The sequence below is a fragment of the Lissotriton vulgaris genome, chromosome 10 (genome assembly GCF_964263255.1).
Source record: "Lissotriton vulgaris chromosome 10, aLisVul1.2, whole genome shotgun sequence".
Classification (NCBI taxonomy): domain Eukaryota; kingdom Metazoa; phylum Chordata; class Amphibia; order Caudata; family Salamandridae; genus Lissotriton; species Lissotriton vulgaris.
This window is the reverse complement of record NC_141698.1, coordinates 715,237,038-715,257,699: the sequence shown is the minus strand read 5'-3', so window position 1 is coordinate 715,257,699 and position 20,662 is coordinate 715,237,038. Positions and strand designations below refer to the sequence as shown.

The 20,662-nt window shown below is 44.3% G+C and overlaps 1 protein-coding gene across 2 annotated transcripts in view; it reads right to left on the bottom strand.

Annotated features, from left to right (window-relative positions):
- Positions 1-4,590: 4,590 nt before the first annotated feature.
- Positions 4,591-20,662, bottom strand: part of EPC1 (enhancer of polycomb 1) — a 1,373,110-nt gene continuing 1,357,038 nt past the window's right edge. For both annotated transcript variants that reach the window (XM_086941549.1, XM_086941548.1), the window contains exon 14: positions 4,591-5,967. In XM_086941549.1, the coding sequence (XP_086797675.1) occupies positions 5,895-5,967 (73 nt within the window). In that variant the 3' untranslated portion in view covers positions 4,591-5,894. The remainder of the gene's footprint in view (positions 5,968-20,662) is intronic.

Genomic DNA, 20,662 nt, shown 5'->3' with positions numbered 1-20,662 from the left:
AAATAAATGCCTGGGTGGGTCAACAGAGGAGTGGGTAGGTGAAGTCATCTGGGGAAGTGGGTGAGGTTGAGTTTTAAATCAAAAATGGTATCAGGGCGGAGGGGCACATGCAGTACAAGAGGGCAAGAGCAATACAGACGGAGAAGCACACAAAGCAACACAGAGCACGTTTTGGCAGCAGAATAGAAGCACATGAGGAAAACTAAAATGCAGGGGTGTGGAAGGGTCATAATTTAGAGAGGGGATAAGGGCACAAAGGAGACCGATAAAAACAGACACACTCATGGAGTACTCAAACAAAAAGAAAACATAGTTTTCTAAAAGTGAGCCGTGAAATAATTCAAGTCAGCCAAGCAAAAGAATGGTAAAAAGGTTATGCTCCAGGGAAGAACAAATACAAGATGGACATGGAAAACCTTTGAATAAGAAGCACACGAGTATAACAAAGCCAAGCAATGGGCGAGATATAAGCCTGTATAGGCTCTTGGTAGGCCCACAAAGAGTCTTTTCCAACCAGACAGCTTGCCCTGTCTAGTGGATGAGACTTAAAATTGACTCATTGACAAGTTAGTATATTTGGCCCTAATCACATTTTTTAAAAATATGTACATAATTTTTAATGCACAAAATTGTGATCAAGACTTTCAAGGATGCTACTGTAGAGGGAAAGACACATTTTATTTCATTGGTCTCCATTCTACTTTCAGCAACACAAGTAGAATTTATTATGTAAGTCTGTAACTCAGAATGCTCAGAAACGAACAGGACCCTCAGTTTTGTCTGGCATCTAAACCTGGGGACTCTGCATTAGTGGCCTTCGAGAGTAAGTAATACAAAAAATATCACAGCTAAACGATGGCAGGAGGTTGTTGCAGCATAGTGGGAAACATTAGTTGAAGCGTCACAACGGGGCAAAAGAAAGTCATTTTGGCCTCTGTAGCTTATTTAGAGCATAATAATAGGCCATCTAGCCTCCATTTCCGGTCACACTGTTAGCTACATCTGGGAGAAACAGTTTAGTACAATATGTGTAGTACCTCTTTCTCCTTTACTATAGATCACTTTAGTATCCTGTTTTCAGACAAACCTAGCAGAAGATGAGGATGCTATTAGCCAAAGAGTGGGTGGCAAAGCACCGGGCCCGATGGGGTTTCCATCGTTCTCATTGAGTATTATCGCTCTTTGGGCCCCTTCGCTGTTGCATGTTTTAATAATCTCACCCATACACCTCTTCCCTACACTTGGGGCACATCCATCACAGCCTCTATATTCAAAAAAGGGGTTCGCCTTGGTACCAGCCAATTTCACTTACTGACACTACTGCTAAGATACTCTGCAGAATCATCTACAATAGGATCATGGCTTGGGAGTGTGAGGAGTCTGTATTACATCAATGTCAAAATGTGTTTAGGTGCAAAGAAGGAGCCATTGAATAGTTCCTTGATTTAAATCTGGTCTTAGGAAAATATATGGTGGCAAAACGATCTCTCTATTTAGTATTTATTGACCTCTCGTCAGCATTTGATTGCGTGAACTAGGCCAAACTGTGGCATCTGCTTGTTGCACCAGGCTTAGATATAGTTCCAGTTAACTTCCTTACGTATCTGCACAAGGATATGGGGGCCAGGGTCCTTTTTAGTACGTAGGGTGAGGGGTCAGGGGACATTGGCATTCATTGTGAAGTGAGGCAGGGATGTGTTGCCCCCCCTTTTATGCATTTTTTATATTAAAGATTTACATTCTCATTTAATACGGGCCACCCGATGTACCCATTATAAAAGGCAATCCGCTACCCACACTCCTCTACGAGGATGATGCAGTGCTCATGGCATGCACTCCCAGGGCACTCACTGTGCTGGTTAGTGCATGCCTTTGTTGATTTCATGTCCTCCCTTGACCTTCATACTAATTAAAAAAAATCTTTGTTTACTTGATTTAACCTGTTCAGAGTGTGACTACAAGCCAACGCCACCCACCAGGACCCATGGTGCAAGGTCACCGGATATTTTAAGTAAGTCCGGTTTTCTTCTGCATTATTAGTCTGTCTAACCTATGGATACAACAAGCTGTATGTTCGCATGCACCTTTAGATTCAAATAGTTCAGTCACGTCCTTGATTTTCTTTTCTTTTAAAGATCGGCATTGTCCGTGTCGGCGCACTGGACTAATACACGCCTATCTTCGTCCATAAGAACTATGTAGGAACTACAGCCTGAAACTCTGAAATGGCACGTAAACACCACTAAGTAATTAAGTATATGTATGTATATATATTGACGAAGCCCCAAGGCGAAACGCGTCGTTGCTGTTGGTTCTTGCAATAAAACCTTTGTGGAACCTCCCCTGTGTGTGCTACTTTCCTGAAGGACCGACGATCCTGGGATGTTTGGAGCGTAATTTGAATACACGGGCACACCCCCGTTTTGTGTGCACCCACTCGTGTGTGCAGCCGGTTGGTGTTTGGAAGCTGTTTGGATATATATATATATATATATATATATATATATATATATATATATATATATATATATTTATTTCGAACACAGCTAGGCACTTCAGCCCACCATGGTATAGCCTAGAGTGGTACTATGAAGAGCACTATATAAACGGCATAAGCATGGTCACTTGTGGGACTATCCAAGTACGCTAACCCCAATATATGTATGGTTATGTGACTTGTGCTGGCTCTGTATATGTTTTTTCATTTCGTTACAGATACACATGGCTTTCACTAATGCTGAAAGCACTAGCTAAACCTAAGTTACAATGTTTTTTTCTACACCACAGGTTAGGGTGCGCCTTAGCTTGCGCATACCGCTGTGGTGTCTTGGTCCTGATGAAAGTCAAGCAAATAGCGAATGGAGGCAGAAACATGTTGACCACACCTTTTTCTTTTCAATATTGTGGATGTATCTTGTCAATTTAGCCAGCTTTTGTAAAATCCATCACACTGCTTTTAAGTAGTGCTTGGTTCACCACTATTAAAGTTTTTTTACGGTTAACCAAGCACTTTTTAAACCACTTTTCACGTATTCACACTTGCATCACAAAAAAAACGCTCAGCTGTAATCAGGCATCGTAGCACACCAGGGAGGCACTCAGCCTCTCTGGTGGGAACCCAATTATGAAGCATGTCACCAACTAGGTTAGTGAGGAGGGTTCTTTTAATAAACAAGAGGGACTTCTTTTACAGTTTCTCTCTTTTCCTTTTCGCTGCACTCTTTTGTTGTTTATCTAATACTACTAGTAGGGGGATCAAGAGTGACTCCTTATACTTCTCTCTCTCTCTCTCTCCTGTTGATTATATATAATTTTAATAAATCCCATATCTGCTCTTGTGGCCCTAAGTGTGAATCCTTTCCGAATATGACAATCAGTACCCACTGCTTGAGTAGTATTAACAACTTTTCATATTTGGGCATTATTTTTTCTGCACAAGGATCATGCTCCTCTAATATTGTGCACAGCACTAATACATTTTCCATGGCCAATGGGTCGTCACGCAGACTTCCACAACCTAGGAGGTGGCTCCCTTGTCCCTATGCTACAAATATGTAGATCATAATGTTTGTATATTGCTATGTATGGGGAAGGTGTGTGAGATTTCTAATTGCATGACTATTTACCGTTAAGAAAACTTGCAGAATGCTTTTATCTGTCCTATTTCAGCCTTGCAGTTTATTTGTTATAAGGAACTTCAGATTCCCTACATAGCGGATCAGATTGGAATGCGGCCATCTGGAAAAATCCAGAGGCCATTCTAACTAAAGAGATAATAATAGATTGCCTATCTCTAGATAAAGAATTATCAATCCCGGGCTTGCGTTGGTAAAGCTTGAACTTAGTAAAATCGGGATGCAATCCAGTTTCACTGACCCACTATCACACAAGTGTAAATAAGAAGGCAGTGGCCAATGCAATTTATAATTGTGAGGAATTGAGGCGATTAAGATACATGGAGGGTAAGACCTGTGTTGTCCATTACCTTCATTTGTGCAAATCAGATTGCACCACTGACTACATTATGCTTGCTCGTACCCACTGGGAACGCTCATTGTTTTTTTGTTTTAAACCTGGTACTATGAAATATTTGCTCAGGGCTATGTACATAATCTTGAAACCAAGCCCTGCCCTTGTGATATTGTATCTGGTCAATCAATGATTCATTTTATGTTTTTTGTAATATTATGTGAGGTATACCAGATTCTATTTAATTTCATTTTTGAAAGAAGTATTGTTGTACTATTGACCAATGCAGACCCGCTTTTAGATTCTTATTGCTGCTAACAATGAGAAAGCTATTTTGCATGTAGGGACCTTTTTACAATTAGCTGTTCGAGTTCGTAGAACCATATTATCTTAAACTTTTGCTGACATTGCTGTGTTATTATGTGTGTTATTATGTATATCCATTTTGTGCTGTTATGAACTGTATACTTTTTGTACTTGTTTCGTGTATACTTTTATTGATGGTAGAATGGTTCAGAATAAAGTTTTTATTTAAATGATTATGTAAATCACTAAAAAATATTGACTTGACACTAATACTGAAATGAAAGCAATTTAGACAAAAAGGAACACGGCCACACATTTGTTTGTCAACATGTAATGCCCTGGTTTTATTTTGTGAGAACGAAGTCACAATATTTTCCAGGTAAGATTAAAAACTTTAAGAATAATATATGCCATTGGACTGGGCATTCAGACTTCGGTACTGACAAAGCACTAATAGTAGTCTGTTGAGTACCATTCTCTTCACAGAAGAGAGGCAAAATATTTCCAAAGGAAGGCACCCGATAGTTGTGGTTCTGGCCTTGCAGCCTTCTATAGAATCTTAAAAGGGAAACAAGCTGGCTGTTTTAGAAAGTGGAATGACGATACATGTACATACAGCATTTACTGCATTCTTCTCCCTTATATCCATTTTCTTATAAACAAGCAAAGAATGATGTCTTTGTAACAACAATAATACAATAAAAAGACATTTTAAAGTGTTTAAAAAAAGAGCACGACAACATAAGAAAACTCCAGTTGTATGGACTCCATTTGCATACTTGATTTAACACTTTTTGGTGTAGCAGGAAATAGATCTAGAAAGGATTCTTTTGTAAAGCAGCAACATATCCATAGTGCTCGGAGTACAACAAACCACCCATATTGTGTGTGGATGAAAGGGGACAGAATTATTCTAGAAACTTCATTTTTACCTTTTAACTTGAAATATTAGAACAGGAATATACCCATTTAAATAGTACATTTTTGATACAGAAATTGATGCCTTTAGGTTCTCTGTTATGTATGTCACCATTTTTCCACATGATACATCGAAAACTCAAGGACCCTGAGGGAACCTAGTCATGTTATATCATTTACAAAATACCAAGGAGTCCACAGCTACCTAACACACTTACTTGAGCACAGGAACCAATGAAGGTACAGTGTACAAAAAACTGTAAACACAGCACAATAAATAGGTAAAACAGCAGGTTCCGCACCATGCACATGATGAGATGACACACTTCAAATCGATACAATCTTACATCTCACATACCATTGCTGCGATTTTTCTTTTCCTCCCCACCCTCCAATAACCCCAAGTGCAAAGCATCACAAATGAGCAGTTCTGTATTCAAGTAACATATATACATAAGGGCATGACAAATATGAAGTATTGTACAAATAATTGCTGTGTCCAAATTTACAGAGGTTGATTTTTTCCTATTAACAGTATGAAAAGAAAGAAAATCAAAGCAAGAGAAATTGCATTGCTGTCAAATCCCAACAGCTGCCACAGAAATGCACTGTGCTGCATTCCATCATCTCGTGCATTCATAATGCTACAGATGCATAGCACCTAAAACGTTCCCAAGGATTTAGTCCCATTCCGGTGTAAACTACGTGACCTCCATTGCCACTGTATTGTCTGCTATACTGTTCAATGCTGACTTTTCTGGCTCATGGTTTTCCCTAAAGGAAACAGAAGGAAAAATAATGTGTTACGTTCAATAAAATAAAATAACAGGAAAAAAACAACGCCGAAATGCTGCAGTAACCCTACCATTTCCATGAGAAGAGATAGTTACAAATCTGTACTGAAATATGCAGGATGGATTCAAGCAAACTGTCTTAATATATGAAAAAGTTTTGTTACAGACTTACTACTGTGCTATTCTTAAATTACACCCTACACGGTTTTGGGGAAAAATGAATGGTCTAAAGTATACAATCCCAGAATCATTTTTTTTTTAACAGTGTTATTTCTGACACTTTTCTAACGCAACAGCTGAAAGTAAATGTGAGGCAATCACCAGCTTTCTCCCTCCTTGCTGTTTTCTGAAGCACTTCAAGTGAAAAAGAGACAGATGATGAAATAGTTTCTTGCCTGTAGCTCCAGTAAGGGTATTAACATTATAGTCATAAACACTGAATAGTCCCGCCCACATACAGGGACCCCGGAGCACTTCAATATATCTTCTTGAGTGCATATGTTTGTCTTTCTTGAGGAAGGCCTGCAAATACACTTAAGAAAGAGACAGATTATGCAGCCTATATGCCCAGGCTGCAATAGCCAAATTCTTAATTAAGAAGTATAAAAAATAAAAAAATAAAAGGCCAGCTCAATGTAAAGATATTTTTGCAAATGGCATAAATCTCCCTCACAAGCCCTTTCTATGATAAAGATGAAGGAGAGCAGGGCAGAGTAGCCTCATATGCCTAAAAAACAGAAACTGCGCCTTTAAGAACCCAGAGACCACCAGATCCCATCATGCTCAGCAGGTGGCAGTTGCTTCAGTTCTTTTTGAAGGCGATTTGAGAGAATATGTATATTCGATAAATCCCTCTGTTCATTCCACCGGGGAGGGGGGGAGGGTTGCTTATGACTATAATGGAAATACCTGTAAGAGAGAACTGCAGTTACAGGTAAGAACCTATTCCTTCTCTCATAGGGATTTCCATTTACAGTCATAAGTACTGAACAGAATAACAAGCCCATCACCACTGAGAGTGGTGGACGGGACAGAGGATGAACCAAAATGTTCAAGCAAAGAAATGTTTGTGGGAAGCCTGCCCTACTTGAGCATCTGCTCTAGCATCAGAGCCTAGGCAGTAATGCTTTGCAAATGTATGAACCGATTTTCAAGAGTCGGCTTTACAAATTTCTGGAATTGGTATGTTCAGCCATAAAGCAGCAGTAGCAGACTCAGCCCCACTGAAGTGTCCTTTAGGGTTAGGCGGGAGTGTTTTTGGTTAGCTTTTTGATAGCACAATAGTGTACAAGAAACTATCCCAAGGGAAATGGATTGCTTGGAGAAGGCTTAACCTGTACGGACCAGACCGTACTTGAAAAATAATTTGATCGATCTGTGGATATCACGTGTTTTGTCCATATAAAATTGCAAAACTCTCCTCACATCCAGGGAATGAAGAGTTCTTTCCACTGGAGTGGAGGGATTCTGAAAGAATGTGGGAAATGAGATAGTCTGGTTGACATGGAAGTTCAAAATAACCTTTGGGAGGAATTCTTGGTGAGTTTTGAGAACCACTTTGCTAGAATGAAATACACTGTATGGTTCATGAGATCATAGAACTTTGATCTCATTAACCAGTGGGCAGATGTGATCGCCACAAGTAAAGTGATTTTTCAAGATAGATGTTAGAAAGATGCCTTGAGTATGGGCCATTATGGGTCCTGCATAAGGTGTAAAAGGACTACAGTAAATTCCCCCAGAGGGGAAGGGTGCCTAATGGGAGGGAAAACCTTCTTCAACCACTTTAGAAAGTCCTTGACAACGGGAATGCTAAAAAAAAGTGATTTTTGAGGACTTTTTCTGTAGGCAATATGAGCTGCTGGGTGAACCTTTATAGCAGAGAATTGCAAGACAGATTGTGTCAAATGGAGGAAGCACACCTCGAGGAGGTTTATTGATTCCCTCTCTGCCCACCTGCCTTGGCTTTGGAAGTGATTCATATGGGCTCCCCAACCCAGTAGTAAGGCATCCGTGACTATGGCTTGAGGAGGGGTTTCCTGATGAAATGGCATACCTCAAAGTAGGTAGGTTGGAGAGCATCCCCATTTGAGGGAAAGCTTAGCATGAGGCGACAGTCATATCCTATCTTAACTGCTTGCCAGTTGGACCCACTAGTCCACTAGACATTCCTGCAGAGGGTGCCTGTATAGACTAGCATTTACAGTGAGAAAGATGCAGGAGGCTATAGAGCCGAGGAGAGAGGATTCTGTTCTCTCCGTTGGATGAGAGGCTTTCAAAGGAACCTGACACTTCTCAAGAATCTAGAACTGTCTCTCCTTCGCAGGACACACTCGTGTCTGTATTATGTTGATGGAGGCACCCAGGTTAGTGTAAGGTTTGGACCGGGACAGGCGTTGACTTGATGTGGATGACTCGAAGGCCCAACCTTTGGAGGAGATTACAAGTCCAGTTGTAATGAAGCTGAGCTTTTTGAGAGGTGGATGCTTTGATCAGTCAATCGTCTAGGTATAGTTACACAAATATTTAGGTATGGGTACACAAATATTTTGTGTCTTCAGAGATGGGCAACAGCTACTACCATGCACTTGGAGAATGTCTTGATTGCTGTTTTCAGGCCAAATGGAAGTAATTGGTACTGATAATGGTCTCGCTGAATTTTAGGAGAAACCTCAACCATATGCTTTTGCAGCTGGCTTCTGGTTTAAAAATTGAGAGATACTACCTTCTACTGGAGATAAAAACAAAAGAGCGAGAACAAAAAGAGAGAAATGAACCCTCTGAGGACAAAACTGCACTGATAGGGCCTGAAGGTACATTTTTGTTCCTTGGGTCTTTTCCAGGCAGAGTGCCATACAAATCTCCATTTATATATTCTATGCATGGCATATTGTTGCCGAAGAGGGAAAAATCTGAAATATCGGGAATCGTCCACGAGACTCTGAATTAGGATCCCTAAGACAGAGCCAAGAATGTCTTCGGAATGCTATGCCTTTGCCGGGAACAAAGTAGAATCAGTTGCAGCACTGATGACCTTATTAAGCACCATGAAACCTGTATTGACTATTTGTAGCAAGACTTCCCAAAGGACCTGGGAAGATCATCTGCCAACTTCTCGACAGATTACCAGAGCGTTGTTTCATAACTGGCTGCATGATGGTCAATACAATCAGCGAGCCCAAAAATTTGGAGTGGAGGACAAGAGAATCCCGCTCGAAGATAAAGAGATATAGCAGTAGCCGGAATGTAACAATTCATGTGCTGGCTTAAGAGGATCAGTGCCAAAGGACTTAGTGGTCACAACGCTGACCATCGTATGTTAAGCGTTGCAGCACCTCTTTCCAGAACCATCTGGAATGAGAAGCCTGTCAAAATATTACTGAAGCCGAAGACAACGGTACCGACATCTGCAATGCTGTCCACTTAAGAAAAGTGAGACAGTGGAGAATCCGACGGAGTCGGCATATATCTCTATGCAGAAATGGAGGAAGCGTATCGTGATCGATGCCTAGATCATGTGCGTGATCTTACTTTGATCAAGATACATGTCTTGGGAGGTGGAAACGTCTGAAAGATGCGATGGCACAAACAATGGTGCTTTTTGGGGGGGAAGAAGGGGAAGCGGGTCCAGCTAGCATTGGTGTTGGAGTGGTGCTGAGAGCAGATGATAGAGGAAGAGGAGGCGGAGGTACAGAGTTTCTAATGCCCTTAACATCAGCTCTCATCTGTGTCAGATGGCGACATGCTCCTCCATGTTGAGCTCCTGTAACAACGCCTCGAGGTTGATATTTCTCTACATCGATATACTTCTCAACGTGGACCTCCTGTTTCACATCGAGGTTGACCTATTCCTCAAGGTCAACTCCGTCCTTGATGGTCATGATGTTGAAGCTCTTCACATCAAAGCCCTTGACATCGATGTGAATGACGTTGATGCTCTTGACGTCACTATCGATCCTCTCAACGTTGACCGGAAAATATGTTGTATTTGGGCTGAAAGCGTCAGTTTGGATCTTGCACGTCCTTTAGAGGTAAATGGTAGAGCCCTGGCAGAGGACTGACCTTTTCCTCACTCTGAAGTCCTACCTTCAGACAGTGCTTGTTTTTCTTCAGAGTAATTTAGAAAACGTCTTGTGTGCTGAAAATCTTCAGGGAGATGCTGCCTAGAAGGCAGAGACTTGCTCCCTCAGGCAGGACATTTGATCAAGTAATAAAGGGGACTTTTTTCGACAAAAGTACACAATTTTCTATCAGAAAAAGGCAGAAACTGCAAGGGAGAGAAAAAACGTTGAATTAAGGTGTTGAAATAAAAAAAATGTTTTTAAAGAGAAAGAGCCTAAAAAGACTGAGCTCATTGCTCCAGGATCCTGTCAGTAGGAACTGGAAAAAATAACTGAAGCAACTGCCATCTGCTGAGCACGATGGGATACTGGTGGTCTCTGGGTTCTTAAACGCGCAGTTTCCTTTTTAGCCAGATAATCACAGCCTATGAGGCTACTCTGTCCTGCTCTTATTCATCTCTATTATAAAAAGGGTTTGTGAGGGAGATTTATGCTGTTTGCAAAAATATCATAAAATTGTACACAAGTATGTTGTGCTGGCCTTTATTGTTTTGGACTTCATAATGAAGAATTAGGCCATTGTAGTAGCCTTGGCATATAGGCTGCATATCCTGTCTTTTTCTTAAAAAGTCTACACTTAAGAAGAGATATTGAAGTGCTCCAAGGTCCCCGCACGTGGGCGGGACTATTCAATGCTTATGACTATAAATGGAAATCCTCAATGAGAGAAGCTTTGTTACTAAGCAGACCCAAATCAAGGAGCATACCTTAATGCGTAAGAACTTTTACACAGTTCTAATCTGTACATGATTCAAGTGTTTTTTGATCCAGCTTAAGTGACACCAGTTTACGAAGTACATAACATACAGACACAGGGGGGAGGGGCGACCATGCGGGAGGGTGGAGTGCATGTTATTTTAGTTAAGACATGGCATCACAGTCTGCCAACCTTTTAAATGCCCTGACATGGAACATCAATGGCCTAGGTGACAAAATCAAGCGCACTATGGTCTTGCTGTACCTGTGTAGACAATCCACTGACCTAGTACTTCTGCAGGAGACCCATATATTGTATTGTATTGTATGTTTGGATTTATATAGCGCTTATCACCCAGGGGTCTCTAAGCGCTTGCCTTGGGAACCAGTCCTGGCTTTTCCCTGTGAGATAGCCCCTACAGGGCATCCCCAAGGTGAAAGCCAGGCATCCTGCCGCGGGGGGCCGTTGTGGAGATTATGCAAGCTTAATGCCCAGAGTTGCAGAGTGTGAACCCATGATTAGGTCAGGCACCAAAGCGAGAATTATCGAGTCCGTGGATATTTGAGCTCAAGACCCTGCCGCGTCGGGAATTGAACCCTGGTCCCGGGTCTGACCTCTGCTTCAGGGTCTGCCTGCTCTAACCAGTGAGCCACACTTCTCCACGGATATGCGGGGCAATCACGCTGGGTTCACGTCCGGCTCAAAAGGTATAGCAATCCTCGCTAAGAACTCAGTCCCCCTTCCTGCCGGGTTGCATCTGGCAGGACCTCCTGGGCAGATATGTGGCGTTGGCCAGAACCTGGGAGGGTTGTGCACTTAATATCTGCTCCATGTATATACCACTATGGCTACATGCAGATACTATTCCTGAGCTCAGTGATCTACTATGTGGTATGCCCCCTAGCATCTTAATACTGGGAGGGGATATGAATGCCACAATGTCCCCGGACCTTGATAGGGTGTCTGCCTCACTTCGGGCGTTGGTCTGGTACCACTACAGGCGTCGCAAATGCGATGTGGCTAGTCGACCTGTGGCAGGAGCATAATTCTACAGCGAGGTAGTACACACATCTCTTGGCATCACATGGCAATACATCACGTTTGGAATATATTTTCACGCAGTACATGACCGCGGAGCAGTTCCGGGAGGCACGTCACAGAGCTAGAGGTATATCAGACCATTATCTAGTGGAGGTGCTGCTCTGGGGCCCAGTGCGGGATCGCACCCTCACTCCTCGCATAGATCCCTGGCCCTGTAGGGACCGAGAATTTAAAGATAAGCTGAGGGAAAGGACGTAACAATACTTTCTTGGGAATTTAGGAACCGTTGACTCACTTTGCACGCTGTGGGAGGCTTATAAAGTGGTGGTTAGGGGATACGCCCAAGCAATTATATGAGGCGGGAGCGGCGCTTCTGGTGTGAGGGTTGGAACAAGAAATTACATCTATTGAGGCTTTGCTGGGGCAGGAGGGAGATCTTGAAACTACCCAGGGTTATCGGCTACATCTCAGAGGGAGCGAAGCGATTTGGAGGAGAACACAGCCTGCGCACACGCAAATTCCTTGCAGAGATGATTATATGACCTGGGCGACAAGGCAAACAAACTAATCGCATGGTTAGAGAGGTGGGACAGAGAATGAAACTGGGTTTTGGAATTGCGAGTGCCCAACCGACCTCCATGTACGTCCGGGGCGGACATTGCTGAGGCCTTTGCCGCTTATTATGAAGTACTATAAGAGTCAGTCTCTGACAGAATGGTAGATGAAAGTGCCAAACTGCTAAGGGATATATCCCAGTTGAAGCTATCAGCGGAAGACAGGGAGGAACTTGACAGGGACCTGACAGTCGAGGATACGGAAGGTAATATTCAGAATATATAGTCTGGGAAGGCGGAAGGCCCAAACATACTGCCAGCAGAACTATACAAGTGCTTGGCAGACTAAGTGGCTCAGCAGATGCTAAACATGTTTGAAACTGCGAGGGCTGACGGGCGGCTGCCGGAGGACTTAACTGGCCACCATAATTGTGATCCCCAAGAAAGATAGATCTCCAGCGCTGTGCAGCTCATATAGGCCCATCTCCTTAATATACTTTGAGGCTAAGGTCCTGGCAAAGGTGTCGGTAAACATATTGCACCCGATTGTTCCCACAGTAATACACCCTGACCAAACGGGATTTATATCACACAGGAGCACTCGGCTAAACCTCCGACACCTATACAGAGTCATGCAGATGACGGCGACTCAACAAGCTGAAGTGGCGGCTGTAATTTCACTAGATGTCCGTATGGCATTCAACAGCATTGAGTGGCCGTATCAGTTTGCTGCCTTGTCTAGACTGGGTTTCGGACAAACATTTGGCAAATGGGTCAGACTCCTCTAAATGGACCCGATGGCAAGAGTCTGGGTAAACAGGACTGTATCCCAACCAATCGCATTACATAGGAGTATGCACCAGGGTTGCCCCTTGTTCCCTATCATTTTCGTGCTGGCGCTTGAACCACTCGCAGTGTTGGTATGTCAGGATCTGCTCGTTCCATGGCATCAAAGGGGAGGGCAGATGGGAAGAGCGTATTTCTCTCTACACCGACTAATTTCAACTGTATGCACATAAACTCGGTCAGACGATCCACAGACTCATTCACATACTCCAGCTGTACGGTAGCTACTCTGGCTATCAGATAAATTGGGATAAGTGCCTTGTTTTTCAACTAGCCAGTGATACCCTCACCCTCCAAAGTCTGCCTATCCGGCATTGGTGGAGAGAGAGACGTTAAAATACTTAGGTACCCACATAAACAGGTTAGAGGGAAATTTGCAACTCTTAAATTACTCCCTCAACTGGAGAGGTTGTGGGGTGATGTGGCTCACTGGAGGCGGCTCCCAATATCCTTGATGGGTTGTGCCATCCTATTGAAGATGATGGCCATCCTGCGTCTGTTATATGTGCTACAGAATACCCCTTACAAAATTCTGAGTGAGTTCTTCTAGGTGATTGATGGTGAACTGCACAACCTGCTCTGGGATGGGGTAGCACACGGGTAACATTGCGCAAGCAGCAGCGCAGACTATGAGGGAGGACTGGTGGTTCCGGACCTCAGGTGTTATTACCTCGCGTTCCAGGTCATAAACATAAATGACTGAGTATTTGCACCTAGCACCAAACCAACTTATCGGATGGACCGACATGCTATGGGAGACGGGCTCTATCCAGCAGCGCTCTATCGAAAGGGCAGGAAAAACAACTTCATGTACACACTTAGACGGTGGTGCGAGCATGGCGAGAGGCCACGAGATTACTGAAGTGGGAGGGTAAACACACAAGTTACTTCCCTTCGGTAATGATATATCTGTAAGAAACAGTAGTTAGTATTAGATACCTTACCTTAGAATATCCCCGGGCATCAGACTGGATCCGGAAACGTTTGCTTAGCAGTACCCTTGCGCGTCGGTAGGCGTCGTCTGCGGCTCCGCGTCCGTCGTCGGCGCCGGGATGACGTCGCTGGAGTACTTTGACGCCACCCTCGCGCGCTGACGTCAGTTCTTATACACGATTCAGAAAAGGGGGTGGTGAGGAACAGAGTGTCTGAATTAAGCAGACCACTCTTACCCAGTCCAAAGATCAGGGCTTGATCCATCACCGTTATTTATCTCACTGCACCATCCCAGCTCAGAACCTGGCTATATGCAAATCAGTCTGTCCCTGGCCCAGTGCATCATGGGAACAGGGCAGGCTAAACTACCAAGCCAATTCTTCACCAGAAAGGAGACAAGCTACCGGGGACCGGTTTCTGGCATTTCAGCCGTCTTCGGCCCGGCTTGCTTGAATCCTGATGGTGCAGTGAGAAAGGGACTCATGTCTGAGTATACCCTGCCACACCTATAGTGGCCAAAAACGATTCAGAAAAGGGGGTGGTGATGAACAGAGTGTCTGAATTAAGCAGACCACTCTTACCCAGTCCAAAGATCAGGGCTTGATCCATCACCCTTATTTATCTCACTGCACCTAGTTTGGTTTGCCCTGTTCCCATCATGCACTGGGACAGGAACAGACTAATTTGCATATAGCCAGGTTCTGAGCTGCGATGGTGCAGTGAGCTAAAAAACGGTGTTGGATCTAGCCCTGATCTCTTGACTGGGTGAGAGTATTCTGCTTAATTCAGAAACTCTGTCCATCACCACCCCTTGTTGGTAAATATTTTGTCCACCCTAAGCGTGGAAGGGTATACTCAGATGTGAGTCCCTTGCTCATTGCACCATCAGGATTCAAGCAAGCCGGGCCGATGACGGCTGAAATGCCAGAAAACGGTCCCCGGAAGCTTGTTTCCTTCCCAGTGTAAGAATTGGCTTGGTAGTTTGGTTTGCCCTGTTCCCATCATGCACTGGGACAGGAACAGACTAATTTGCATATAGCCAGGTTCTGAGCTGCGATGGTGCAGTGAGCTAAAAAACGGTGTTGGATCTAGCCCTGATCTCTTGACTGGGTGAGAGTATTCTGCTTAATTCAGAAACTCTGTCCATCACCACCCCTTGTTGTTAAATATTTTGTCCACCCTAAGCGTGGAATGGTATACTCAGATGTGAGTCCCTTGCTCATTGCACCATCAGGATTCAAGCAAGCCGGGCCGACGACGGCTGAAATGCCAGAAAACGGTCCCCGGAAGCTTGTTTCCTTCCCAGTGTAAGAATTGGCTTGGTAGTTTGGTTTGCCCTGTTCCCATCATGCACTGGGACAGGAACAGACTAATTTGCATATAGCCAGGTTCTGAGCTGGGATGGTGCAGTGAGCTAAAAAACGGTGTTGGATCTAGCCCTGATCTCTTGACTGGGTGAGAGTATTCTGCTTAATTCAGAAACTCTGTCCATCACCACCCCTTGTTGTTAAATATTTTGTCCACCCTAAGCGTGGAAGGGTATACAAAGATGTGAGTCCCTTGCTGATTGCACCATCAGGATTCATAGGGCGGCTATAGAGCCGAGGAGAGAGGATTCTGTTCTCTCCGTTGGATGAGAGGCTTTCAAAGGAACCTGACACTTCTCAAGAATCTAGAACTGTCTCTCCTTCGCAGGACACACTCGTGTCTGTATTATGTTGATGGAGGCACCCAGGTTAGTGTAAGGTTTGGACCGGGACAGGCGTTGACTTGATGTGGATGACTCGAAGGCCCAACCTTTGGAGGAGATTACAAGTCCAGTTGTAATGAAGCTGAGCTTTTTGAGAGGTGGATGCTTTGATCAGTCAATCGTCTAGGTATAGTTACACAAATATTTAGGTATGGGTACACAAATATTTTGTGTCTTCAGAGATGGGCAACAGCTACTACCATGCACTTGGAGAATGTCTTGATTGCTGTTTTCAGGCCAAATGGAAGTAATTGGTACTGATAATGGTCTCGCTGAATTTTAGGAGAAACCTCAACCATATGCTTTTGCAGCTGGCTTCTGGTTTAAAAAGTGAGAGATACTACCTTCTACTGGAGATAAAAACAAAAGAGCGAGAACAAAAAGAGAGAAATGAACCCTCTGAGGACAAAACTGGCACTGATAGGGCCTGAAGGTACATTTTTGTTCCTTGGGTCTTTTCCAGGCAGAGTGCCATACAAATCTCCATTTATATATTCTATGCATGGCATATTGTTGCCGAAGAGGGAAAAATCTGAAATATCGGGAATCGTCCACGAGACTCTGAATTAGGATCCCTAAGACAGAGCCAAGAATGTCTTCGGAATGCTATGCCTTTGCCGGGAACAAAGTAGAATCAGTTGCAGCACTGATGACCTTATTAAGCACCATGAAACCTGTATTGACTATTTGTAGCAAGACTTCCCAAAGGACCTGGGAAGATCATCTGCCAACTTCTCGACAGATTACCAGAGCGTTGTTTCATAACTGGCTGCATGATGGTCAATACAATCAGCGAGCCCAAAAATTTGGAGTGGAGGACAAGAGAATCCCGCTCGACGATAAAGAGATATAGCAGTAGCCGGAATGTAACAATTCATGTGCTGGCTTAAGAGGATCAGTGCCAAAGGACTTAGTGGTCACAACGCTGACCATCGTATGTTAAGCGTTGCAGCACCTCTTTCCAGAACCATCTGGAATGAGAAGCCTGTCAAAATATTACTGAAGCCGAAGACAACGGTACCGACATCTGCAATGCTGTCCACTTAAGAAAAGTGAGACAGTGGAGAATCCGACGGAGTCGGCATATATCTCTATGCAGAAATGGAGGAAGCGTATCGTGATCGATGCCTAGATCATGTGCGTGATCTTACTTTGATCAAGATACATGTCTTGGGAGGTGGAAACGTCTGAAAGATGCGATGGCACAAACAATGGTGCTTTTTGGGGGGGAAGAAGGGGAAGCGGGTCCAGCTAGCATTGGTGTTGGAGTGGTGCTGAGAGCAGATGATAGAGGAAGAGGAGGCGGAGGTACAGAGTTTCTAATGCCCTTAACATCAGCTCTCATCTGTGTCAGATGGCGACATGCTCCTCCATGTTGAGCTCCTGTAACAACGCCTCGAGGTTGATATTTCTCTACATCAATATACTTCTCAACGTGGACCTCCTGTTTCACATCGAGGTTGACCTATTCCTCAAGGTCAACTCCGTCCTTGATGGTCATGATGTTGAAGCTCTTCACATCAAAGCCCTTGACATCGATGTGAATGACGTTGATGCTCTTGACGTCACTATCGATCCTCTCAACGTTGACCGGAAAATATGTTGTATTTGGGCTGAAAGCGTCAGTTTGGATCTTGCACGTCCTTTAGAGGTAAATGGTAGAGCCCTGGCAGAGGACTGACCTTTTCCTCACTCTGAAGTCCTACCTTCAGACAGTGCTTGTTTTTCTTCAGAGTAATTTAGAAAACGTCTTGTGTGCTGAAAATCTTCAGGGAGATGCTGCCTAGAAGGCAGAGACTTGCTCCCTCAGGCAGGACATTTGATCAAGTAATAAAGGGGACTTTTTTCGACAAAAGTACACAATTTTCTATCAGAAAAAGGCAGAAACTGCAAGGGAGAGAAAAAACGTTGAATTAAGGTGTTGAAATAAAAAAAATGTTTTTAAAGAGAAAGAGCCTAAAAAGACTGAGCTCATTGCTCCAGGATCCTGTCAGTAGGAACTGGAAAAAATAACTGAAGCAACTGCCATCTGCTGAGCACGATGGGATACTGGTGGTCTCTGGGTTCTTAAACGCGCAGTTTCCTTTTTAGCCAGATAATCACAGCCTATGAGGCTACTCTGTCCTGCTCTTATTCATCTCTATTATAAAAAAGGGTTTGTGAGGGAGATTTATGCTGTTTGCAAAAATATCATAAAATTGTACACAAGTATGTTGTGCTGGCCTTTATTGTTTTGGACTTCATAATGAAGAATTAGGCCATTGTAGCCTTGGCATATAGGCTGCATATCCTGTCTTTTTCTTAAAAAGTCTACACTTAAGAAGAGATATTGAAGTGCTCCAAGGTCCCCGCACGTGGGCGGGACTATTCAATGCTTATGACTATAAATGGAAATCCTCAATGAGAGAAGCTTTGTTACTAAGCAGACCCAAATCAAGGAGCATACCTTAATGCGTAAGAACTTTTACACAGTTCTAATCTGTGCATGATTCAAGTGTTTTTTGATCCAGCTTAAGTGACACCAGTTTACGAAGTACATAACATACAGACACAGGGGGGAGGGGCGACCATGCGGGAGGGTGGATTGCATGTTATTTTAGTTAAGACATGGCATCACAGTCTGCCAACCTTTTAAATGCCCTGACATGGAACATCAATGGCCTAGGTGACAAAATCAAGCGCACTATGGTCTTGCTGTACCTGTGTAGACAATCCACTGACCTAGTACTTCTGCAGGAGACCCATATATTGTATTGTATTGTATGTTTGGATTTATATAGCGCTTATCACCCAGGGGTCTCTAAGCGCTTGCCTTGGGAACCAGTCCTGGCTTTTCCCTGTGAGATAGCCCCTACAGGGCATCCCCAAGGTGAAAGCCAGGCATCCTGCCGCGGGGGGCCGTTGTGGAGATTATGCAAGCTTAATGCCCAGAGTTGCAGAGTGTGAACCCATGATTAGGTCAGGCACCAAAGCGAGAATTATCGAGTCCGTGGATATTTGAGCTCAAGACCCTGCCGTGTCGGGAATTGAACCCTGGTCCCGGGTCTGACCTCTGCTTCAGGGTCTGCCTGCTCTAACCAGTGAGCCACACTTCTCCACGGATATGCGGGGCAATCACGCTGGGTTCACGTCCGGCTCAAAAGGTATAGCAATCCTCGCTAAGAACCCAGTCCCCCTTCCTGCCGGGTTGCATCTGGCAGGACCTCCTGGGCACATATGTGGCGTTGGCCAGAACCTGGGAGGGTTGTGCACTTAATATCTGCTCCATGTATATACCACTATGGCTACATGCAGATATTATTCCTGAGCTCAGTGATCTACTATGTGGTATGCCCCCTAGCATCTTAATACTGGGAGGGGATATGAATGCCACAATGTCCCCGGACCTTGATAGGGTGTCTGCCTCACTTCGGGCGTTGGTCTGGTACCACTACAGGCGTCGCAAATGCGATGTGGCTAGTCGACCTGTGGCAGGAGCATAATTCTACAGCGAGGTAGTACACACATCTCTTGGCATCACATGGCAATACATCACGTTTGGAATATATTTTCACGCAGTACATGACCGCGGAGCAGTTCCGGGAGGCACGTCACAGAGCTAGAGGTATATCAGACCATTATCTAGTGGAGGTGCTGCTCTGGGGCCCAGTGCGGGATCGCACCCTCACTCCTCGCATAGATCCCTGGCCCTGTAGGGACCGAGAATTTAAAGATAAGCCGAGGGAAAGGACGTAACAATACTTTCTTGGGAATTTAGGAACCGTTGACTCACTTTGCACGCTGTGGGAGGCTTATAAAGTGGTGGTTAGGGGATACGCCCAAGCAATTATATGAGGCGGGAGCGGCGCTTCTGGTGTGAGGGTTGGAACAAGAAATTACATCTATTGAGGCTTTGCTGGGGCAGGAGGGAGATCTTGAAACTACCCAGGGTTATCGGCTACATCTCAGAGGGAGCGAAGCGATTTGGAGGAGAACACAGCCTGCGCACACGCAAATTCCTTGCAGAGATGATTATATGACCTGGGCGACAAGGCAAACAAACTAATCGCATGGTTAGAGAGGTGGGACAGAGAATGAAACTGGGTTTTGGAATTGCGAGTGCCCAACCGACCTCCATGTACGTCCGGGGCGGACATTGCTGAGGCCTTTGCCGCTTATTATGAAGTACTATAAGAGTCAGTCTCTGACAGAATGGTAGATGAAAGTGCCAAACTGCTAAGGGATATATCCCAGTTGAAGCTATCAGCGGAAGACAGGGAGGAACTTGACAGGGACCTGACAGTCGAGGATACGGAAGGTAATATTCAGAATATATAGTCTGGGAAGGCGGAAGGCCCAAACATACTGCCAGCAGAACTATACAAGTGCTTGGCAGACTAAGTGGCTCAGCAGATGCTAAACATGTTTGAAACTGCGAGGGCTGACGGGCGGCTGCCGGAGGACTTAACTGGCCACCATAATTGTGATCCCCAAGAAAGATAGATCTCCAGCGCTGTGCAGCTCATATAGGCCCATCTCCTTAATATACTTTGAGGCTAAGGTCCTGGCAAAGGTGTCGGTAAACATATTGCACCCGATTGTTCCCACAGTAATACACCCTGACCAAACGGGATTTATATCACACAGGAGCACTCGGCTAAACCTCCGACACCTATACAGAGTCATGCAGATGACGGCGACTCAACAAGCTGAAGTGGCGGCTGTAATTTCACTAGATGCCCGTATGGCATTCA